Raw genomic sequence first — 25,764 nt, 5'->3', positions numbered from 1 at the left:
TATGGTGGAATTTACCTTTATGTCACAAAATCCAATGCAGTTAGGGTGGCAACCATGACAGTTTGAGGGTTGGGAAGTCTGGGGTGGGGATGGGGGGCTTTCACAATATGAAGAGCCTATTTGTGGACTGTCTCAATAATCAACAACTTTGGACATGTTCTGGGGAGTCTAGGAGGCAATGTATATGTCCCAGCATGATTAGTGTGACTTTTAGGGGAAATGAAAATTAGGGACGTGGTGCTAGAAGATGGGTTTTATTAGAGCCCTAAGTATGCAGGGGGATATTGGATGGAAAGACTGAGTCCACTAATGAGAACATGAAGGTAGGTGGGAAGCAATACCAGCCTTCGGCATGGGAGGCTATGGGCCGAGAGTCATGATGTGTCAGAGGATTTGGGAGGCTGAGGGACTTGAGACCCCCACTGAGTATCATGGATAAACCTATAGGGCAGTTGTTCCCAAACCTGGGCCTGGAAGCACCCCAGCCGGTCTGGTTTTCAGAATATCCACAATGAATATTCTTGAGAGAGATTTGCATACACTGCTTCCATTGCATGCAATTCTCTCTCATCAATATTCATTGTGGATAGCCTGAGAACCTGACTGGCTAGGGTGCCTCCAGGACCAGGTTTGGGAACCACTGCTTTAGGGGGTGAGGTGGGAGTTTGGGAATCTATAGTTTATATTAAATGGGCTAACAGAGGGAATCAAGTTTGGTGTGTTACATATCTCATGTTAATATGGTTAATTAGTGCTAAATAGTACATCTAAAGGCACATTTTCAATATGACATCTAAATCTGATATTGCTGAAAACGTCCAAAAATCAAGTGGCGAACATGGCCATTTTCGAACCAGAAAAACATCCATATTTTTGTTTTGAAAATAGCCATTTCCTAGACATTTTGTGCTCAGTGTGTTTCAATTTGTGACCATTTTCCAATCCCCCCCCCCCCCCAAAAAAAAAAACCCAACAAAAATCAAGTCCAAGGGAAAAATGCACAAAAACAAGCCACTGGGATGTCTGGGGAGCCAGCATTCTTAGTAGAATGGCACCACAGACATCCCAGCAGAGCACTGGGGCACTGCAGTGGACCTCACATAAAAGGTCCCAGCTACACATCTCACCATTACCCCCTTATATTCTATGGTGAACCCTCTAAAACCCACCAAAAACCCTCTATATGCAACTGTCCACCACTACAATAGCCCTTATGTCTGCAGGTGTCATCTATATGTGGGTACAGTAGGTTTTTGGTTGGCTCACACTTTCCACCACAAGTGTAACAGTTTGAATGGGATATGAGCCTGGAAAGTCTACTGCACTGACCACTAGGCTACTCCAGGGACATGCCTGCTGCTCTAATAGGACTGGTCATAACATTTGAAGCTGTCATAGAGGCTGGTATGTACTGTTTCTTTCACATCCTTTGGGGTGGGAGCGAGAGGAGGGTCAGAGACCACTGGGGAAGCAAAGGGGAGATCAAGCCTTAATCCCTTCAGTGGTCATCTGGTTATTTAGGGCACCTTTTTGTGGCTTTGCCATGATTCAAACTGGTCTAGACCAAAATGTCTAACTTTTAGCCCTGGATAATTTTGCTTTCTTCCATCATGACAGAAAATCGTCCAACTTCTGGGAACATGAAAATCCCACCAACATGCCACCTTCTGATTTGGATGCACTGCAGACAAACTGCATAGAAAGATGTCTTAAAAATGGGTTTTGAAAATAGCGATTTGGACGTTTTGGACAAAAAATGTCCATCTGCCGCTTTTTGGACATTTTTCTGTTTTGAAAATGAGCCCCATAATGTTAATAAATGCATTAACATTAAATTATCGTGCTTTTGGATGTGTGTTACATTGCGTGATGACAAATAACTCATGCTGGAAGTAGGCATGTGGTTAACGCCTACATTAGATGCATGTTAATGCTGCTGGTAAGTAATGTTTATTATGACACAGATCCCTTTCACTGTGCAACCAGAAAGCTGCATAACTTGTACTGTATCATGAAAAAAAAATGTGGATTACTGCATGGGTGATATCGCTGTAATCCTTTAATAAACTGGGGATTACTGAGAAGCAGAATCTCTGTTGTGAGTCACTGGGGGGAGTGACTGGGAAGTCTCTGGGTGGGAGGAGGCCCAGCCCATGGGAGGGACTTTGAAATAAGTTGCTGGGGAAAAGTGCCCTTTACTAAAGAGTGACAGGGGAGGTGGAAGTTAAGAGAAAATAAAAGTTAGTGTATGGCCTTTTAGGGGAGAGAGTTGAGTTTGGAGCTTTTAGTCTTGGGGTTTGGGTCTTGAGTTTGATGGTAACCCCAGCCAAATTCTGGTGGAAAGAAAAAGGAAGAGAACCCAAGAACTAGGGCTAGGGAGAGCCTGTCCCCAAGTACAGTGTGAATCCAGGAGAGGTATCACTCCAGGAGAAGGGCCAGACCAGGAGGATTTCAGCCTGTTGAAGGTGTTCTATATGGAAAACAGAATAGCTAGTTACATCAGGACTTGCTCAGCCTAATCTGGGCAGAGGATCTATACATAACTGTACATAATTTTTAATATTCCCCTAATGTCCCTATATATAAACCTGGGAGTCAAGGAGACAGGGTTCCCCCTGAGGAACTCCAGAAGAAAGGAAGGATGGATTTGATGTATTGTATGCTGTTGGACTATTTTTTGCTACTGAATTGACTAGAGTTGCTGGTTATAAGTGTTAAAGCATTCTAGTTTGTTTTGTACAAGCTGTAGACTTCTGTGTGCTCTTTCAGTTGATCGCTGACAGCGTTAAATCCTCCCAAAACCTGAATCGCTGTTATGGACCTGAAAACCCACTCCCAGCTCGACTGGAAACTTGAGTGAATGATAAAGTATATGTTTATGAACCTGGGTCTGGAGCTAGAACCGGGTGAGACCCGGGTTACATCACCACTTTAGCATTAGATATTAAACCAAAATCTTGCCTCCTCAGTAGACCTCAGAGCTGTTTCAACACAGCTCAGTCCTTTACTGTGCTAATCCTTTATAAACTGAGGTTAAATTTTATTTCTAATCCAACTGTCAAACGTACAGTATAAATTTAGTCCAAGAAAAAGGTATCACTTTTTTTTTGTTATATGCTAACCTTTATTTCTGTGCATTTAAGTGAAATGAAAAACATTATCATAACTGTGGAGCATTCTGTTACTAGAGATGTGACTTCAGAGCTTTAAATTAATATGGTGGACTTGATGTTATAAAGTTTAAGAACATGTGAGAATTAAATACTGACACAAAATTAAAAAATAATACATTATATTTTCACATTAATTTAATAGCAGCAGGACATCCTGGGACACAAAAGAAAGTTAATATAATTTGAGGACTAAAAAAAAAAGTTAATTCTGCCCCCCCCCCCAAAAAAAAAACAACATTCAGAGGAGGAATGGACAAACCTTTTGGTCCAAGGGGCCACATTGGGCTGGGGAGTTAGACAAGGTCTGGGGTCTGAGAGTTAGGGCTATATTTACTAATGCATGTTGATACATTAATGTGTATTACTCAAAAGTAATGAATACCGAGTTGTCAGAATGAAATTCCCAATGAAGGATGAGTCAGAAAAAAACAAGTAAATAAACAAATTAATTGGTGGGCTGGTTTTGTCCTGCAGGTCCTTTGCCTCCACTGATTTAGAGATTCATACTCACTTTGCATTCACAGTTAGTGCATGGGTCCCTTTTCCATTTCTTATTGCCAGAATGTATTTCACCCTTTTCATCAGTGCATTCAGTTCTACTGAGACGGGATTCAAGTTTCTTTAACTGCAAAAAGATTTGACAAAATCAGTTAACACAACCACTAAATTTGTCCAGTGTTATCCTTCTTAGACTAAGGCACAAAAGTTCAACTTCCAGATATTTAACTCACACATACAATGTATAGAAAAGTTGAAGCAAAACAGACTGAACATCTCAATACCCCTTAAAATATAGTACACTAGTAAAAGAGGCCCGTTTCTGAGCAAATGAAACGGGCGCTAGCCAGGTTTTCGTCGCCAACACCCCCCTCCCCTCCCTCCCTGGCCATCCCCTTCATTGTTCTGCCATTGCTCCGCCCCCAACGTCATGACGTTTCGGGTCCCAGAGTGATTTCCCACCCCCCCGCCTCCCTCCCTGCCAACCCCTTCGTTGTTCTGCCATAGCTCTGCCCTCGAGGGCGGGGCCCGGAGCGATTCTGGTGGCTTCACCACCATGAACCTTCAAACCTTTTTGAAGGAAGTCAGGGCTTGGCTTCACTGACGTCAGTGTCCTCAGAACGTTGAGGGTGAGTTTTATTATAGTAGATGTGCATTTAGTGTCTTTGGTTTGAGAGTTAAATGCTTATTGTTAGTGTTTATCAGAGGCTGTGTTCCTCCTTTGTTGTACTGTACTTGTTTAAGTAGCCATTTGTGGCTTGTTGTTTTTATGTTATGTCTCTCAGTCCTAAAGACTTCTATAAATTAAAAAAAAAAAAAAAAATATATATATATATAGTGATAAATAATTTCACAATTGAGTCTTTCATCATAAAACTATAACAAGTCCATCACAGGAAAACCACACAGGTAGGAAAATCTAGCAAGACACACAGGCAGTCAGTACATTTGACTGTGTTGGTAATCCTACTTCCCTTGTAAATCGTGGACATAAACATAATGATCTGTAACATTAACTCTCCTTAAATTACATAATAAACAAATCACTTACATCTAGTCCAGCAGCGAGAGGGGTGCTATCCAGTCTTTTGCACTGGGTGCCACATGTATGATTATCTCCCAGTTAGTCAGAGGTTATATGTGTGTGCTCGATGCAAAGAGGTCCTAGCTCTCAGAGAACGAGTCCATTCTCTTGAGGCTAGAATAGCAGACTTAGTGGAGCCAAGGGACACAAAGAGGTACATAGAGAAGGCCTACAGGGACGTTGTAGAGAAGTCCAACCTTCAGTCTGGCGGCCCCTGTGCTGCCTTGGAGGAGGGAGGTCTTCTAAAAGGACAGCATCACCCTGGTTAGGACTGCTGTTGTAGCTGGTGATTCGATTATTAGGCATGTAGCTTGCTGGGTGGCTGATGGCCATGAGGATCACCTGGTCACTTGCATGTCTGGAGCGCATTACTAGATAGGATTTTAGATAGTGCTGGGGAGGAGTTGGCTGTAGTGCTGGGGAGGAGTCGGCTGTCTTGGCACATGTGGGTACCAGTGATATAGGAAAATGTGGGACGGAGGTTCTGGAAGCCAAATTTAGACTCTTAAAGCTCAAATCCAGAACCTGTAGGGTACCATTTTCTGAAGAGCTTCCAGTTCCACGCACAGGGCCCAAGAGACAGGCAGAGCTCCGGAGTCTCAATGTGTGGATGAGGTGATGGTGCAGGGAGGAGGGTTTTAGATTTGTAAGGAAATGGGCAACATTCTGGGGAAGGGGGAGCCTATTACAGAATGATGGGCTCCACCTTAACCAGGGTGGGACCAGGCTGCTGGCACTGGCATAGTTAGAACCTGGGGGAAGGCCAACAGTTGCTCAAAAGGTATCTTTCAAAGATATCACCATAACAGGGAAGACAGGGTATCCCAATAGCAAGGTTGCAAGAGACACCATAGTAAACCATGTGCCTTTAAATAAAAAGCAGACAAAAGATTGCAAATTAACACTGTCAGCTACTGAGCAAGATATAATTAGGAACAACAAACAGTTTGAAATGTCTATATGTGAATGCCAGAAGCCTAAGAAATACGAAGGGAGATTTAGAATATATTACACTAAATGAAAAACTAGATATAATAGGCATCTTTGAGACCTGGTAGATGGAGGATAACCAGTGGGACACTGTCATACTAGGGTACAAATTATATCATAGCAATAGGGTGGTCTTGAATCAAATAGATTGAAAATTCTGCAGGAAACCAAATACATCTTGGAATCCCTATGAACAGACTGATGTAGAAATGTTATCAGGAATTAGGGAGGCTAACAAACTGGGCAACACAATAATAATGGGTGATTTCAATTACCCCAATATTAACTGAGTAAATATAACATCAGAGCATGCTAGGGAGGTAAACTTCACTGAGGAAATCAAGGACTGCTTTTTGGAGCAGTTGATACAGGAGCCAACATGAGAAGGAAAAATTCCAGACCTAGTGTTCCATGATCTGGTGCAGGAGGTATTGGTGATGAGGGCCACTTGATAACAGTGATCATAATATAATCAGATTTGATATCGGCTTTGGAGTAAATACACAAAGGAAATGCAATATGTAGCATTTAACTTTCAAAAAGGAAACTATGATAAAATGAGAAGAACGGTGGAAAAAAAATTAGAGGAAACATCTGCAAAGGTCAAAAATTTACATCAGGTGTGAATGCTGTTCAAAAATACCATCCTGGAAGCCTAGACCAAATATATTCCGTGTATTAAAAAAGGAGGAAGGAAGACGAAATGGCAGCCGGCATGGTTAAAATATAAGGTGAAGGAAGATATTAGAGCTAAAAGAAAATCCTTCAGAAAATGGAAGAAGGATCCGACTGAAAATAATAAAAAACAGCATAAGGAATGGCAAGTCAAATGCAAAGTGCTGATAAGGAAGAGATTTAATCCCAAGAGGATTGCGAAAAATTACAAGAGGACCTTACGTGACTGGGAGACTGGCAGATAAAGTTTAGTGTGAGCGAGTGCAGTGTTGCATGTGGGAAAGAGGAACCCAAACTATAGCTTTGTAATGCAAGGTTCCACATTAGGAGTCACTGACCAGGAAAGGGATCTAGGTGTCATCGTTGATGATACATTTAAACCCTCTGCTCAGTGTGTGGCAGATAAGGATAAGCAGAATAAAATGTATTGTACTGTTTTGGGATCTTGACCTGGTTTGGCCACTGTTGGAAACAGGATACTGGGCTTGATGGACCTTCGGTCTGTCCCAGTATGGCAATACTTATGTACTAATTCATTAGTGAACTGGAAGTTTTCCGATGACTTTGAAAAAAAAAGATTGCATAGGAGGCAAAAAACACACAGTAAACATTTTTTTAAGTTATGTTAAATGCAAGAAGCTGGCAAAAGAATTGGTTGGACTTCTGGATGACTGTGGGGTAAAAGGGGCACTCAGAGAAGACAAATCCATAGTGGAGAGAATAAATGAATTCTTTGCTTCGGTCTCCACTGAAGAAGATTTGTGAGAGATACCGGTGCCAGAAAAGATATTCAAAGATGACGAGTCAGAGAAACTGAATGAAATCTCTTTAAACCTGGAAGATGTAATGGCACAGTTTGACAAATTGAAGAGTAGCAAATTGTCTGGACCGGATGGTATTCATCCCAGAGTACTGACAGTATTGAAAAGTGAACTTGCAGAACTATTGTTAGTAATAAATAATTTATCTTTAAAATCAAGCATGGTACTGGAAGATTGGAGGGTGGCCAATGTAATGCCGATTTTTTAAAAAGTTTCCAGAGGTGATGCGGGAAATTATAGACTGATCAGCCTGATGTCGATCCCCGGCAAAATGGTAGAGACTATTATAAAGAACAAAATTATAGACCATATTCAAAAGCATGGATTAATGAGACAAAGCCAACATGGATTTAGTGAAAGGAACGCTTGCCTCACCAATCTATTACATTTCCTTGAAGGGGAAAACAGACATGTGGATAAAGGTGAGCTGGATGATATTGATTATCTGGATTTTCAAAAGGCATTTGACAAAGTACCTCATGAAAAACTCCAGAGGAAATTGGAGAATCATGGGATATGAGGTAGTGTACTATTGTGAATAAAAACTGGATAAAAGATAAAAAGACAGAGTCAGTATTTTCAATGGAGAAGGGTTGATAGTGGGGTTCCCCAAGGGTCTGTGCTGGGACTGCTGCTTTTTAACATATTTATAAATGATATCGAGATGGGAGTAACTAGTGAGGTAATTAAATCTGCTTGTGACACAAAGTCATTCAAAGTTGTTAAATCCCAAGAGGATTGCGAAAAATTACAAGAGGACCTTACGTGACTGGGAGACTGGCAGATAAATTTAGTGTGAGCGAGTGCAAAGTGTTGCATGTGGGAAAGAGGAACCCAAACTATAGCTTTGTAATGCAAGGTTCCACATTAGGAGTCAGGAAAGGGATCTAGGTGTCATCGTTGATGATACATTTAAACCCTCTGCTCAGTGTGTGGCAGATAAGGATAAGCAGAATAAAATGTATTGTACTGTTTTGGGATCTTGACCTGGTGTGGCCACTGTTGGAAACAGGATACTGGGCTTGATGGACCTTCGGTCTGTCCCAGTATGGCAATACATATGTACTAATTCATTAGTGAACTGGAAGTTTTCCGATGACAGAAATCCCCCTTCTCCACATTTTAAAATATTTGAAATGAAAAGTACACTTTTACAATTTTAGTTAATGATGCTTATTTCACATATTTGTTATACACTGAAAAGGCAATTCTATAAGCTAGGTGCCTGGATTTAAGTGCCCTTTGCAGACGTAAATGTATAGATAGAAAATTAGCACTTACATAGTAGACGATGGTAGATAAAGACCTGAAAAGTCCATCCATTCTGTTCAACAGTCACACTCATTATCAATTCATGATTAAACCAACAGTTAACATGGTATACGATATTTGATCCTGGTCTTTGCCATTTCTGGGACATAGACAGTAGAAGTCCACCCAGCACTGCCCTTACGTTCCAACTACTACAGTTGCTATGGAAGCCCATTCCAGGCCATCCTAAACTGTCTTTGCCATATACAGGACACAGATCACAGTTGTCTGCCCGGCACTGGCCTTAGTCTTCAAAGTTGGAGTCGCCGTCTAAGCACAACACAACACAACACACATGCAGTTATTTAAGTTTTGTTTTTTATACCATCCATTTTCTAATTAGGGATCCTCTGTGATCATCCCAAGCATTTTTTAAAGCAAGAACAGAAGTCTGTCAAGCTTGAAGTCTTTAAGCGGCACGAACCTGAGGCAGCTTTTACAAGTGAAATGGTGGCTCTGACAAGCTAACTGGTTAAGTGCCAATATTCTAGGTTTTTGATTATTGAATGAAAAATCAGCTAAAAAGTTTCAAAAAAATTCAAGGTGTTTTTAGACCAGTAATTGATGATGTACCGACAGAACAGAAAAAATATTTTCTTGTGGCCATGACACGTTCCGGGCTTCTGAGGTCTTTTCTCCTTGCATAACTAAAAATATGGACTGATTATTTTTTCATTACAGACATTTGTTTGTTGTATCCTTTAATAAAGAAACATCTTTATGCCAAGCCAATTCTGAAGACCCAATGTGCTTTTTTCTTTCATTGATTTGTCTTGCCATGCTTTCGACTCCCTCTAATCTGGTTGCGGTCTTAGGGACTCCATAAGACTGACAATAAGATAAGTACTGAAGTATTTGAATGAAGTTTTTCAATATTTGTTGAATTAAAAGGATTATTTTTTTTTTTTTATAAAATTTCAAATATAACAAGATTTGGACTAATGACAATTTTGGCTTGGAAGTGCTCATTTATAACTGATATAGTAACTGAGTTAAGTCTCTGAGATCCAATTTATAGCTAAATTGATACTTTCAGAAGGAGAAGTGTTGAAGAGGCCTTTATAAAATGGACACTATAAAAATCTGACATAGGCTCCCAGTTATAAATTACCTTCCACAAGGGCAACTTTCAAAGAGATTTCTGCAGATAGAAAGCATATCTTTATCCACCATTATTGCAGCTAAAAGTTTGGTTATTGTGGAACTGGTTGCCTTTATACACTGGGAATGGCTTTATAAAATTATTCTCTCAATGTATATATAGAACATAACCTGATAGTAAAGATGAAAATTATGCCTTGTAAAAAATCTGTTTGTAAACCTAGACTAATTTTATAAATTAGAAAAATCAGAAATGAAAAAAAGCATCTACATGTCAGTCAGTCATAATGTTCTTACCTGTTTTTTAAGGCTTGTGATTGTCTTTTGCAAGTCATTCATCATAAGCACATTCACTGAATGATCAGATAACGAACTGTTGTCAAGGACTTTCAAATTATGTTTTCCTAAGCTGTAACAGACAGGTAAAATTAAGCTCAAACTTATACCTAAAATGACTTTAAACACTGTCTTGGAATTTCTTCATGGTATTTGCAAGTTCTATATGGGCCATTAGAAAGATTCAGCTCACATAACAATGCATTATCATGCACCAAGCTTAGAATTAGGAAAAACACTATAGAAAAATGCCTTCTTGACTGGAAAGCTCTGATGGTTGGAAACGTTCCAGAAATGATTTTTAGTCTCAAGTAACATCATAAATTAGTGATCAGGCCACACTGAGTGAATGGAGATGTCAGGAATATCAAAGGTGAATATGCAAAAGATAGATTTCCATACATCGGAGAAACAAAAGATGCTGGCAGTCAAAAAGAAGAAAAATATGAAAGAGTAATGGGTACAAAAGAAAATATGTTGCTTTTTAAGGGGAGGTGATAGAGGCACACAAAGACGGACAGAGAGACACAGAAAGAACTACAGACAGGCACAGAAGGGGAAACAGACAGAAGGGAAGGCAGACAGATACAACTCAACAGCCACACACAAGGAAAGAGGAAGACAGACTCACAAAATGAAAGACAGACAGGGCTCTTAGAGTTCCAGAGCTTAACTACTCATTGAGTGCATAACAGCTATTAGTTTCATTAATGTGAATTTAAATGTGCTCTGTGCTAGTGCCCACATGAGGCTTCGTGCATGGTTAGCTCGTGTGCAAAATGTGTTTTCGCATAGGGTGCCCACAAAATTGTATGCTAAAGCTGAGCTAATCAGTGCACAAAACCTAACACACTTTACTGCATTGGCACTAGGGCATGAGAGAACTTTCAACTGAGTGTGCCAAACCCTTAACGAGTAATACTTGCAGGCTTATTTTCGAAAGAGAAGGGCGCCTATCTTTCGACACAAATCGGGAGATGGGCGTCCTTCTCTCAGGGTCGCCCAAATCAGCATAATCGAAAGCCGATTTTGGGCGTCCTCAACTGCTTTCCGTTGCGGGGATGGCCAAGGTTAAAGGGGGCGTGTCGGAAGCGTAGCGAAGGCGGGACTGGGGCATGCCTAACACATGGGCGTCCTCGACCGATAATGGAAAAAAGAAGGGCGTCCATGATGAGCACTTGGACGACTTTACTTGGTCCATTTTTTGTTACGACCAAGCCTCAAAAAGGTGCCCAAACTGACCAGATGACCACCGGAGGGAGTCGGGGATGACCTCTCCTTACTCCCCCAGTGGTCACCAACCCCCTCCCACCCTAAAAAAAAAAACTTTTTAAATATTTTTTGCCAGCCTCTATGCCAGCCTCAAATGTCATATCCAGCTCCATGACAGCAGTATGCAGGTCCCTGGAGCACGTTTAGTGGGTGGAGTGCATTTCAGGCAGGCGGACCCAGGACCCCCCCCCCCCCCCCACCTGTTACACTTGTGGTGGTAAATGTGAGCCCTTCAAAACCCACCACAAACCCACTATACCCACATGTAGGTGCCCCCCTTCACCCCTTAGGGCTATGGTAGTGGTGTACAGTTGTGGGGAGTGGGTTTGGAGGGCTCAGCACACAAGGTTAGGGAGCTATGTACCTAGGAGCAATTTATGAAGTCCACTGCAGTGCCCCCTAGGGTGCCCGGTTGGTGTCCTGGCATGTCAGGGGGACCAGTGCACTACAAATGCTGGCTCCTCCCATGACCAAATGGTTTCTGAGATGGGCGTCCTCGGTTTCCATTATCGCCGAAAATCGGGGACGACCATCTCTAAGGTTGACCTAAATTTTGCGATTTAGGCGTCCCCGACCGTATTATCAAAATGAAAGATGGACACCCATCTTGTTTCGATAATACAGGTTTCCCCGCCCCTTCGCCGGGACGTCCTGCGAGAATGTCCTCAGGAAAACTTGGGCGCCCCTTTCGATTATGCCCCTCTTGGAATCTCTGTGAAAGGTGTCCTATTTCATATATGATGACTGAAAAGGAAAAAAAAAAAAAGAAATCTTGCCTGTAATACATTTCTTTGGGGGGGGGGGGGGGGGTATTTCTCCATTGGTTACAATAGAACTGTCAGCCTACACATCACGCTGCTATTTTTGAGTTGCTTAGTTTCTTAATGTGCATTTGAAATACTAGATAGTGTAAGTATTTAAAAAATATATATTTCAGAACAATGTTATGTAATAACATATTATATCTGTGAGTACTGAGTAGGACCAAAGAAGACAAACAAATGTGACCATCTCTGGGAAAACATGTCTAAAGTCGCATATTCAAAATGTTGAGAATGGGAGATTTTTATTTCATGGGACCATAAGCAGTCTGAAAAAGTTGCATTTTTAAACTTAAGTAACTTTTAAAAAAATTTTACATAAAAGGATGCGGTTTGGACTGTTGCACCACAAATTGTTTGCTCAAATAGATTTCATTAAAAACTCATTTTTTGTTTCTGGTGACTTTAGCCGTGTTTTCCCAGAGACAAATAGGAAAAAATATGGTAGATCTTGAATATTTTCTTTTTTATTGTAAATATTTATTGGCAAGAGATCAAAATACAAAAACAGACATTAACAAGTCAAGTTTTCAAGCCCCCAAATTATGCACAAGTTAGAGAGCCCCCCCCCTGCAGATATACTATCCACCATAACAAGGACCCCCTCCAAAGGAACCAAGATAAACCAAGAAGAACTATGAAACTTGCAAATCTAAGAAAATAAACAATTAAGATACGAGCCCAATGGGTCCCCCAGTGTCCTCCTCTGAAAATCCTTCTACAAACAAGCTTCTGTAAACTGCTCCATCAGAACCATTCTTCTCATACAGGCTTTTCACAACTCCAAAGGACTCTCTTGTGACTTCCAAAATCTGGCAAGGATTCTGAGAGCTTGCTTTCCCATAGTAGAACGTTCTCCCACCCCCAACAAGTAGCATTCTGGAGATAAAGTAACCACCTGTCCAAAGATAACAGACATCTCCTGACCCACTTCAGACCAAAAAGCTTGAGCTATTGAACAAGTCCATCAGAGATGATAAAACGTGCCCACCTCATCACACCCGCTCCAGCACAACATTGACACAGCCTTGTCAATCTTACGTAGCTTAACTGGAGTTAAGTGTCATCTCATTAACACTTTAACACTAGAAACTACAGAATATTATGGACATTTATCAAAATATCCCTCCAGCTAGAAAAAGTGTTCAGGTCCCACTCCCAATCCAACAAACTGCAATTTGGAAAACCCATGAGATATCAAAAAGGTATAAATTGTTGAAATCAGTTCCTAAGCCCCATTGTAGACAGTCCATAAGGTCTCCCCTCGATTCATAGATCTCTGTGATATAATCTCCCATTCCCGCTGATGGAAGAAATGCCTAACTCTTTAATTGTAAAATTCCATATTAGGAAGTCCATATTCTAACCTCTAAAATTTGCAATAAATATTCCAAGACATAAGTATCCCACCCGACAATGACCTCCTTACCCTTTCCCAGTTGCACCTCCCAATTAAAAAGGGCCATCAGATCCCTCTCTCCTTCAGCCACTTCTATGTCCCTACTTAAAGCTTTGTGCTTTGAACATGGATTAAGAAGTTCCTGCAAAGCAAATAATTCTTGCCAGGCCCACACAAGATGCCATAACCTACATTCCCCCATCAATGACTGCTCTACATGCACATACCTCTTACAGGTTGCTCCCTCCCATCAATCCCAGAGATGTCTGATCTGAGCCGCCTCATAATAAGCAGCAGGTTCAGGTAACCTCACTCCTCCCTCCAACATATGCAGCCGCAGAATAGACAGGGCTAGCCTTGGTGGTTTGCCCCTACCACATACAACTTTATTACAATCTCTCTGCCAGTGATTAAGATCCTGCTGGGCTAAAGGAATTGGCAAAGCCTGGAAGAGAAACCTAGGCAGAATTTTCATCTTTATCGTCCCCATCCTACCGAACCAGGATTGATGCCCCCCCATACCATCTACTCAGATCTAAGCATACTTTCTGCACCAGGGGCCCATAATTAGCAGAATACACATCCTCCAGCCTTGCAGGCACCATAACCCCAGGTACTACATAGGGAAAATTCAAGCGCACCTGTTGCAACTCACTCTCTGAAATGTTAACATTAATCGCTTCCATTTTATCTAGGTTAATAATTTTAAACCCAGAGACTGTCCCATAATCCTTCATCTCAAGTAATAAATTAGGGACAGGGATCACCAGCCTAAAAATGGTTAGCAGTACATCATCCGCAAAATGAGGGAGTTTTTTAATCCTCCCCTCCCACCTCCAAGCCTTGAATGTCTGGATTGGCCCTTACATGTTAAACCAACAGTTCTGTCACAAGAGCAAAAAGAAGGGGAGAGAGAGCCTGCCTGGTCCCATGCTCCAATTCAAAAGAGAAGGAATGTTCCCTGTTCACCTTTATCTTGGCCCGCAGGTAAGTATAGAGGCTAAGAATCCAGTGACAAAATTTAGGCCCCCACCCCACCTTATCCAACATGAACTTCCAACTGACCCTATCAAAGGCCTTCTCTGCATCCACTCCTAAGAACATGATCTGGGTCTCCCTCTGCCCAGAACCAGACAGAGTATAAAGCACGCTTGATATTATCAGCCCCCTGCCATCCAGAAACAAACCCGGTCTCATCCGGGTGAACCACCCCAGGTAACAAGTGAGCTAACCTTTTGGCCAAGATCTTAGCCAAAATTTTTACATCAAGGTTCAGCAAAGAGATGGGGCAGTAGGAGCCACATAAAGCACTTTCTCTCCCTGGCTAACACAAAATAGTGATACCCACCAATTTCATTGAGTCCGGGAGGTTAGAAGAGGGACCAGCTGAGGCATAAAAGTTTTATAAAACCCAGATGAAAATCCATCCAAACCAGGTGCTTTTCCTGCTGGCAAAAGCCCAATGGCCCGCAGACCTCCTCCAACTGCTACTTGATTTAAAGATACAACTAGAAACACATCCGAATCAATACGAACGCACATAAATTTGCACTACCCAAGCTGCAAAGGACTCAAATACAAATCAACTTACACATCCTACATAAGCACACAACTGTGGAATGCATTACCAAAAGCCTTGAAAACTACGTACGACCACCTAAACTTCCGGAAAAAACTAAAAATTAACCTGTTTAAAAAGGCATGCCCTACCAATCCAACATAAATGCCTGATCTCTGCAACACAACAAAACTAAAGTACGTAATGGACATTACACAACTCTTCCGTTGTACTATTCCCTAATGTGGCTGTGCCACATGAACTTTATCTTACCACAACATCACTTTGAGTCTCCAAACACCTCTCTGGTACTATGTAAGCCACATTGAGCCTACAAATAGGTGGGAAAATGTGGGTTACAAATGTAAAATAATAACTAAAAGCACGGTATGAGCACATAGAACCTCTAAAAGAGAGGAAGTGATAGTAGATGATATGAATGGGCAAGCTGGATAGGCCATAATGTCTTTATCTGTCACCATTTTCTCTATTTTTATGATTTAAGAGATAATAAAAAAAAGTATATATACATCTCTCTCTTTTATATATATATATATTATACAGAGAGAGAGAGAGAGAGAGATCATATAAATATGAAAAAGAACCAGAAGCCAAACATTACTGTACTAGAGAAACTTTTTTTTCAATTTATTCTTACCCAAACATGGTCTCTGTTTCCTTTGTCATGGAGGGCTTTTCTTCTTGGAAGCTATATTCTGTAGAGCGCCTCCCTCGGAAGTGGTATGAAAGTGCATTAAATTGTCCTCTAGTTCTACAGTCTAGAAACAATAAACAAACATACATTTTATGTTATTTTATACTGCACTTATAGGTCTTAAATTCAACACAAAGTGGTTTACAATAAGCCAAAAACAGTCACCATAAAAATACTACATTATAAATCATTAATACATCAAAATACAATAATGCATTAAGGGCTCTGTACACTAAACCACACTTTAGGCGTGCTAGCATTTTTAGCGCATGCTAAAAATTAGTGTGTGCTAACTCTAGAGACACCCATATATTTCTATGGGTGCGCTAAAAACACTAGCCCACCATAGTAAACAGTGCCCTAATGTTCTTACTAAGGTAGGGCAACCCGACCCTCCTACTATTCAGAAATCAAACAAACATCTCCTAGAGCATAAAAAGTTCAACCTCAATGTGTTTCATACATAAAAATGAAGGAAAATCCTATAGAGGAGACTAAAAAATCTTTAAAAAAATGATATTCTTAACATTCTCATTGGGCCATTCTTGGTCTCCACATACTGTCACCTGGGCCCTCTATATACATTCTTCTGTTGGCCTCTTTCCATATACAGTCACTGCTAAATGGTTTACAGCTTCTTTATTCCCCAGCAGAAAATTTGTTTTTGGATGCTCTCTAATGCTCTCTAATGCTGAATTTTTGAAAGTAGGCGGGCCAAAAAAAAAATAATGGTTTCAGAGGGCTGGACGTGACCCATGGGCTGTAGTTTGTGGACTCCTGACATACAGTTTTAGTACATAAGTAATGCCACACTGGGAAAAGACCAAGGGTCCATCGAGCCCAGCATCCTGTCCATGACAGCGGCCAATCCAGGCCAAGGGCACCTGGCAAGCTTCCCAAACGTACAAACATTCTATACATGTTATTCCTGGAATTGTGGATTTTTCCCCAAATCCATTTAGTAGCGGTTTATAGACTTGTCCTTTAGGAAACCGTCTAACCCCTTTTTAAACTCTGCCAAGCTAACCGCCTTCACCAGGTCCTCCGGCAACGAATTCCAGAGTTTAATTACGCGTTGGGTGAAGAAACATTTTCTCCGATTTGTTTTAAATTTACTACACTGTAGTTTCATCGCATGCCCCCTAGTCCTAGTATTTTTGGAAAGTGTGAACAGACGCTTCACATCCACCTGTTCCACTCCACTCATTATTTTATATACCTCTATCATGTCTCCCCTCAGCCGTCTCTTCTCCAAACTGAAAAGCCATAGCCTCCTTAATCTTTCTTCATAGGAAAGTCGTCCCATCCCCGCTATCATTTTAGTCGCCCTTCGCTGCACCTTTTCCAATTCCACTATATCTTTCTTGAGATGCGGCAACCAGAATTGGACACAATACTCAAGGTGCGGTCGCACCACGGAGCAATATAACGGCATTATAACATCCTCACACCTGTTTTCCATACATTTCCTAATAATACCCAACATTCTATTCGCTTTCCGAGCCACAGCAGCACACTGAGCGGAAGGTTTCAGTGCATTATCGATGACGACACCCAGATCCCTTTCTTGGTCTGTAACTCCTAACGTGGAACCTTGCATGACGTAGCTATAATTCGAACAGGGATAAACCAACTCAATAGCTACCTACAATTGCATTTAGTGAACTCCATCAATCTACTACTGCTAAACGTTTACTCAGGATTTCTGGAGGTAAACAGTACTGTACAGACACATAGAAGTGAGAATCTCTGCTCTGTGAGGCTCACAGTCTAGTCGGGAGACAAAAATCAATGTTTGTTTGTTTTACTTCTAAAGGTTGTACAAAGTTAAATTTTATCATCTGTGGGCAATTGCCACACTCGAAATAAAAGTATGCACCGTTATAATTTACCTCACCTGTGTGATACTAGTCAGGTGCAACTCCTTAATGAAATCAGATTTGTAATTTACAATAGAGGGAGACATGTGGGTCAATACCATGGTTTCAAAAGGTGTTATTTAACATCAGATGTTAGCCATGTAAGTCCTATGTCAAATAAATTTGTAAACCAGCCAACACACAAGTTTTGGCTGGAAAATTTGATGTCTGCCCAAAATTTATGCATTGGGGATCCTTTTACAAAGGTGCGCTAGTGTTTTAGCACGCACTAAAAATAAATGTGTACTCAACACTAGAGACGTGTCTCTAGTATTTATCGTGTGCTAATCATTAGCGCGTGCTAAAAACGCTAGCGTGCCTGTGTAAAAGGACCCCTTAGTAAGCAGTGAGACAAGAGGCATTCCAGGAGTAGAGGCAAAAAGAAAATCCAGATAGTGACAATTTTCAGCTGTTATCCAGAGAGCTTTATTTATTTAGTAGGACCACGCTAAATGTTCTAACTTAAGTTGCCCATTTACGTTTAGGACTACATATTTAGCAGTTCTACCTAAATATATAGGTTTATTCAGCTGCCCTAGGGCTAGGTTTACTAAGCGGTGCTCTGGGAGCGTTAGCGTTTTTAACACGCATAAATGGTGTACGCGCATTAAACACTAACGCGCCCATAGAAATGTATAGGCACGTTAGCGTTTAACACACCTTAAATTTACAGGTGCATTAAAAACGCTAATGCACCTTAGTAAACATACCCTTAGTTTTCCACTTATGTTTATATGGCAGGCTTGAAGCTGATTAGTACCCTATACGTCTTTTTTGTGAAAACAGAGCCAAAAATCAATCACAGCACTGCTTGCTTTAAGCATTTAAACAGAACAACTGATATTCTATTATATTGGATACCCTATGTAGGTGACTCACTTATATTACCTTAAAAATCACTCACATTGGATAACTACTTACTTGTGGAGAGATTCAGAGTAAAACTCATCAATCTTTGAGGACACTGGCCAGTCATGTTTTCAGGTTTAAAAAAATTCTTCAACCCAAACAGGCTATTGCACCAAATTTCTGAATGGGACACTTACCGATTTGAATCCCAGCAGAATCTTTAATGACATTAAAATATTCAAGCAGTATATACATAAACCAATGGTTTTATTGTACATGTCAGGAAACGGTGTTATGCGAAGGAAAGAAATAAACTACTGTGATTTTTTTTTTTAAAAACTACCCCATTCTCCAGGCCATTTTGTAATATATCATCAATTATTCCCTGACTAGCACGGTGGGATGTTTATGAGTACCAAGAAAGAATCAACACAAAAACTATTTTTCATTAGGTTTTTCTGCCTGCTTTTAATTCTGAATATTTGTTTACATCAATGGCAGGGCACTTCTACAGCAACATTCTAAGAGTGTGGGAAAAATGTCTCAACTCTATTGAAAACTTGAATAATATCTAAACTCTGATAAGTAGCTGAGGCATATGGAAGAGAATTTCTTAGTAGCAGAGAACAGATGTTTTCATAGATGAGATCATCTAATTTTTGTACAACTTGCAAAAGAAATACAGAATGTCAAATAGAATGAATATTAGACATCAGTTATGAGCACCTATATGCTAAACTATAGTTAATTAGCATATAATTAAAATTGTACTGTACTATGTACTAACCTAATTATATGCAAATTACAGCCACAATAAAATCACTGCATTAAATCTTAGGGTAGCCATTACATTGCATTACAATGGGTGTGATATTGTGATAACACCCATAAGGTTGGCACTACAAGATTTAAGAACATTCAGAGGTAAAAAGTAGAGTTGGATAACATCCAGAGACAGTAATAAACTAAAGGTGGACAAAGCGATGGGGCTGGATGGCATACATTGGAGAGTACTGACGGAACTTAGGGAAGTTCTAGCAATTCCGTTGGCTGACCTTTTCAATGCTTCTCTAGTTGGATGCAGGACCAGTGCTAGGGTTTCTGCCACCCTCCTGCAGCCTATTAGTTGGTGCTCCTACCCATTCAGGGGCGGGATTACTATGGTTCCACCCCTACAGTAGTCACACCCACAGTAGCCACACCCCTTTTACCAGGCATGGCACATATAAACATGAATCACTGAAAATATTACACCAGTATAGGAGAAGAAAAATAACTTGTGGGGTTTTTTTTTGTTTATTTTTATAATAAATAATTTCTTTAAGCTGTTACAGCTCCAGTATACCCAAAATGACACAAACCAAATTAGTAAACAGACCAGGAATTAGGAGAACAGTCTTGCCAAATCTGAAAAACAATGTTATCAAAATCTCAGAACCTAACAAACAGATCCCTATTCAGACACTTGGCCTTGCAGTCACACATGCAGAACAGAGATAGCTCCTCTTCAAATTCTTCAAAAATGAACCTGAAATCCTAAGAAGTTAGATTCTGCATGCAGCACAATATCAGAAAAACAGAAAGAAACACATTGCTATACATTGCAAAATAAGACCACACATGTAAATTCTCAAAGTGGACATACTCCAAACAGTAAAATGAAAATAAAATGATGTTTTCTACTTTTGTTGTTTGGTGACTTTGTTTTTCTGATCATGCTGGTCCCAGTATCTGATTCTGCTGCTCTCTATCTGTTCTCTTAACTCCGTTTCCAGGGCTTCCTTTCCATTATTTCTTTACTTTCGTCCTTTCTTCTTCATTTCTTGCCCTACATCCATAAGTAAAAGCTGGGTCCTCCGCAGACTTGACTGGAGGAGGTACAGAGTGGATCCAGCTTCTGCCTATTTTCTCCATCCATGTGCAGTGTTTCTCCTCTCTTCCTTTTCCCTCATCGCGTCTCCTTCCTCTCTCTTCCCTCCCATCCATCCATGTCCAGCATTTCTCCTCTCGCCCCTCCCTTTCATGTGCATCTCCTTCCTCTGTCTTCCCTCCCCTCCATCCATGTCCAGAATTTCTTCTCTCTCCCCTCCATCCATGTGCATATCCTCCTGTCTTCCCTCCCCTCCATCCATGACCAGCATTTCTCCTGTCACCCCTTCCCCAAATCCATGTGCATCTACTTCCTCTGTCTTCCTTCCCCCTCCATCCATGTCCAGCATTTCTTCTCTCTCCCTTCCCCTCCATCCGTGTGCATCTCCTTCCTCTGACTTTCCTTCCCTCCATCCCTGTCCAACATTTCTTCTCTGTCCTCCACTCCATCCATGGCCAGCATTTCTCCTCCATGTGCATCTCCTTCATGTCTTCCCTCCCCTCCATCCATGTCCAGAATTTCTACTGCCCTCTCCTCCATCCATGTCCAGCAACTCTCCTCTCCCCACCATCTATCTATCCATCCATATCCAGCAACTCTTCTCTCTCCTCCATCCACACATATTAAGCAATTCTCCTCTCCCCTGCCGCCACCATCCATCCATGCCCAGCAATTCTTCTCTCTCCCCTGCCCTCCCCTCCATGTCCAGCAATTTCTCCTCTCACCCTTGCCCTCCCCTCCCATCAATGTCCAGTGATTCTCCTTTGCCCCTATCATCCCCTCCCATCCATGTCCAGCGATTCTCCTCTACTCTCCCCTCCATGTCCAGCGATTCTCCTTTGCCCCCTATCCTCCCCTCCCATCCATGTCCAGTGACTCACCCCAGCCCCCACCTGCCCCCCTTTTCAGCCCCCGAGTTCCTGTTCCAACTCCAGCCCCACCTGCCCACCCTCTTCCCCCCCCCAACATCCCCATTTTCGTTCTTGCCATCCTGCGGGGTTTAAATCTTTTATTTTACTTCAATCACAGCGGCGGCGGTTGCATCAGTGAAAGCAGCAGGCAGGCTCGTTGTCTCAAGTCTTCCCTTCCCTCCAGTGTCCCGCCCTCGTGGAAAGATGAAATTACATCAGAAGAAGGCGGGACACTGAGAGGGAAGGCTAGAGATGACGAGCCTAACTACTGCCCACCGCCGCTGCGACTGAGGTAAAATAAAAGATTTATACCCTGCAGGGCAGCAGGGACGAACGGAGGCCTGTCAGGGAGCTGAGGGTGGCCAGGTGGAAACCTAGGGCGGGCAGGTGGAAACCTAGATCTGCCTGTAGGTGAGCACCCAGATGGCGGTAAGCATGGCTTGTGGCGCCCTCCAGAGATCAGTGCCCCCCCTGCCATGCTTACCGCTCTTACCGGGTTCTGCCGGCCCTGGTTGGAGGTGGTCCCAGAGGAATGGAGAGCAGCAAATGTGGTGCCTCTCACAAAAGTGGACGTAAGGAAGAGGTTGGAAACTACAGCTTTATTGATTTTAAAGCAACATAATATTTATAAAAACATATAACAGCATATAATATAGAACAATGAAAAAAAAAAAAAAAAAGAGGTCATTTTTGAAAAAGAAAAACGTCACATTTTTTCGAAAAGGTTTTGTGCTTTGGACGTTTTGTTTTTTTGGTCCATTTAAAAAATAAAAGAACAAGTAAGTGCAAAACGTAGAGATTCATGCCACTGGGATGTAGGAGGAGCCAGCATTTTTAGTAGATTGGTCACCAAGACATCCCAGGAGAGCAATGGGGCACCCTAAAGGGCACTTCTCTGCACTTCATAAAAATGCTCCCAGGTACACATCTCACTTTTGCTCCCTTATCTTGTCCCCTGAGCCCTCCCAAACCCACCCAAAACACAGTGTCTCCCACTACAATATCCCTTATGGGTGGGGCATCTATAGGTGAGTACAGTAGGGTTTTGGTGAGTTTGGAAGAGATCACAATTTCCACCACATGTGTGACAGGTAGAGGGAGATAGGGACCTGAGTCTCCCACTCCATAGTGCACTGCACTGACCACTACACTACTCCAGGGACCTGCATGCTGCTCTAACAGACCTGACTTTAACATCTGAGGCTGGTAAGTCATATTTTTATTCACATTTTTAGGGGGTGGGAGGAGGGTATCGGTGGGCACTCCCGATTCCCTCCAGTGGTCATCTAGTCATATAGGGCACCTTTTTGTGCCTTATTCATTCTGAAAACAGGCCTAGACCAAAATGACCTAGTTTTAGTCCTGGACATTTTTGTTTTGTTCTATTATGGCTATAAATTGTCCAAGTGTTAGCCACGCTCTAATTCTACCTTCGAAACACCCTCTTCTGATTTGGACACACTGCAGACGAATTGCATAGATAAACTGCCAAACAGGTTTCGAAAATACCGATTTGGACATTTTGAGAAGAAAAATGTCCAATCCAAATGGTGCTTTAATGACACTTTTTGGACATTTTTCTCTTTCAAAAATGAGCCCCGGAGGCTCTTAACAGATTCTGTTTAAATGAGCTTTGGAAACCAAATAGGTTCCTTCTTATGATTCTCAACGTGTAAATGCTGTTTTACAAGTGGAAAAGGTCTTTTATAAAATGATTCATAGGATATGCATGTATAAGTAAGTAGGAGTGGCCTAGTGGTTAGAGTGGTGGACTTTGGTCCTTGGGAACTGAGTTCAATTCCCACTTCAGGCACAGGCAGCTCCTTGTGACTCTGGGCAAGTCACTTAACCCTCCATTGCCCCATGTAAGCCGCATTGAGCCTGCCATGAGTGGGAAAGTGCGGGGTACAAATGTAAAAAATAAAATAAAATAAGTATGTGCACTGACCAGACAGCATGCACTTAGGGCCTCTTTTACAAAGCCGCACTATCCATGGTCGGTGCGACAAATGAGAGGAAGCTCATTCAATTCCCAAGGGTGTAATCTTCTCTGAAGGAGGTCGAAATGCCTGTGTTGGCACTCATGCTCTACAGGCACTGGTTCTAAGAGCCTACTTTAAAAAGGCTTATAGGTGTTTATGTTGCATTTATAAAATAGATCTAACCCTCCTTTTTGTATTTCTCTCTTAGGCATCCTGTTATAAAATTACCTTCTACATGCTGTTTCCTCGTCGAGTTCTATTTTATTTATTTATTAATTTGCTTATGTATTTATTTGGATTGTAGCTCACACCTTTTCCTTGGCAGCTTAAGGAGAGGAACAGCCAAACACCAAAGATATTTTGTAATCTAAATGATTTGCCCAAAGTCACAAGGAGTGTCAGTGTGATTTGAATCCTGGCTTGCCTGGTTCTCAGCCAGCAAACCACTAAACTCTTCCTCCATTTTTTAAGATTATTAGTTGTGCACATGTTTTTATGGCTCTGTGTATCAATCCTCTGTACCATTTATAGTAACACAGTAGATGACAGCAGAGAAAGACCTGTACGGTCCATCCAGTCTGCCCAACAAGATAAACTCATATGTGCTACTTTATGTGTATACCTGACTTTGATTTGTATCTGCCATTTTCAGAGTGCAGACCGTAGAAGTCTGCCCACCACTAGGCCCGCCTCTCAACCACTAGCTCCACCTCCCACCACCGGCTCTGCCACCCAATCTCCACTAAGCTTCTGAGGCTCCATTCCTTCTGAACAGGATTCTTTTATGTTTATCCCATGCATTTTTGAATTCAGTTACTGTTTTCATCTCCACCACCTCCCAGAGGAGGGCATTCAAAGCATCTACCACTCTCTCCGTGAAAAAATACTTCCTGACATTTTTCTTCAGTCTGCCCCCCTTCAATCTCATTGTGTAAAAAGATAAATATAGTTTATTTCAAACAATATACTGGTATTTGTATAAATATAGACAGCCCGACACAGGCCGTGTTTCGCCCAACTGGGCTGCTTCAGGGGCTATAAAAAACATATAAATTAACAGTTATAGTATTAAACTATACATATAAAAAAACATATATAATATAATTATATATACATATATATACATACATGTATATGCACATACAACAAATATAATGTCTATATCACTGTACATATATAGATCTAAACTGATACATACCAAAACATGCTCTATATAAAAACCATATAAAAAAAGATTATATTAAATATTAATAACAAATTAATAAACAAGAATATCAAATATAATCTATAATTATATTATATATGTTTTTTTATATGTATAGTTTAATACTATAACTGTTAATTTATATGTTTTTTATAGCCCCTGAAGCAGCCCAGTTGGGCGAAACACGGCCTGTGTCGGGCTGTCTATATTTATACAAATACCAGTATATTGTTTGAAATAAACTATATTTATCTTTTTACACGATCTGCAGTTTTTTTATCTTCCACCTTGGAGTTTGCAGACCGTCTGCCTTTGTGCTTTCTTGGACCCTTTCAATCTCATTTCATGTCCTCTAGTTCTACCGCCTTCCCATCTCCGGAAAAGGTTCGTTTGCGGATTAATATCTTTCAAATATTTGAACGTCTGTATCATATCACCCCTGTTTCTCCTTTCCTCCAGGGTATACATGTTCAGGTCAACAAGTCTCTCCTCATATGTCTTGTAACGCAAATCCCATGCCATTTTTGTAGCTTTTCTTTGCACCGCTTCAATTCTTTTTACATCCTTAGCAAGATACGGCCTCCAAAACTGAACACAATACTCCAGGTGGAGCCTCGCCAATGACTTATACAGGGGCATCAACACCTCCTTTCTTCTGCTGGTCACACCTCTCTCTATACAGCCTAGCAACCTTCTCGCTACGGCCACCGCCTTGTCACACTGTTTCGTCGCCTTCACATCCTCAGATACTATCACCCCAAGATCCCTCTCCCCGTCCGTGCATATCAGACTCTCAACACCTAACACATATGTCTCCCATGGATTTCTACTCCCTAAGTGCATCACTTTGCATTTCTTCACATTGAATTTTAATTGCCAAACCTTAGACCATTCTTCTAGCTTCCACAGATCCTTTTTCATATTTTCCACGCCCTCCCGGGTGTCCACTCTGTTACAAATCTTAGTATCATCCGGAAAAAGGCAAACTTTACCTTCTAACCCTTCAGCAATGTCACTCACAAATATATTGAACAGAATCGGCCCCAGCACCGATCCCTGAGGCACTCCACTGCTCACCTTTCCCTCATCCGATCAAATTCCATTTACCACCACCCTCTGGCCATCAACCAGTTCACCACTTCGGGTCCTATCTTCAGCCTGTCTAGTTTATTCAAGAGCCTCCTGTGGGGAACCGTGTCAAAAGCTTTGCTGAAATCTAAGTAGATTACGTCTATAGCACGTCCATGATTCAGTTCTCCGGTCACCCAGTCAAAG

General features: G+C 41.4%; 1 protein-coding gene across 2 annotated transcripts in view; it reads right to left on the bottom strand.

Moving 5' to 3' along the window:
* Positions 1–25,764, bottom strand: part of PXDN (peroxidasin) — a 276,386-nt gene that overhangs the window by 4,244 nt on the left and 246,378 nt on the right. For both annotated transcript variants that reach the window (XM_030198925.1, XM_030198924.1), the window contains 3 exons: positions 15,698–15,818; positions 9,951–10,062; positions 3,685–3,798 (listed from right to left, as the gene is read on the bottom strand). In XM_030198925.1, coding sequence (XP_030054785.1) covers positions 3,685–3,798; positions 9,951–10,062; positions 15,698–15,818 — 347 coding nt within the window. The remainder of the gene's footprint in view (positions 1–3,684; positions 3,799–9,950; positions 10,063–15,697; positions 15,819–25,764) is intronic.

This window comes from Microcaecilia unicolor, chromosome 3 (genome assembly GCF_901765095.1).
Source record: "Microcaecilia unicolor chromosome 3, aMicUni1.1, whole genome shotgun sequence".
NCBI classification, from domain to species: Eukaryota; Metazoa; Chordata; class Amphibia; order Gymnophiona; family Siphonopidae; genus Microcaecilia; species Microcaecilia unicolor.
The sequence above is the reverse complement of the archived record's forward strand: the minus strand, read 5'-3'. Positions and strand labels throughout refer to the sequence as shown.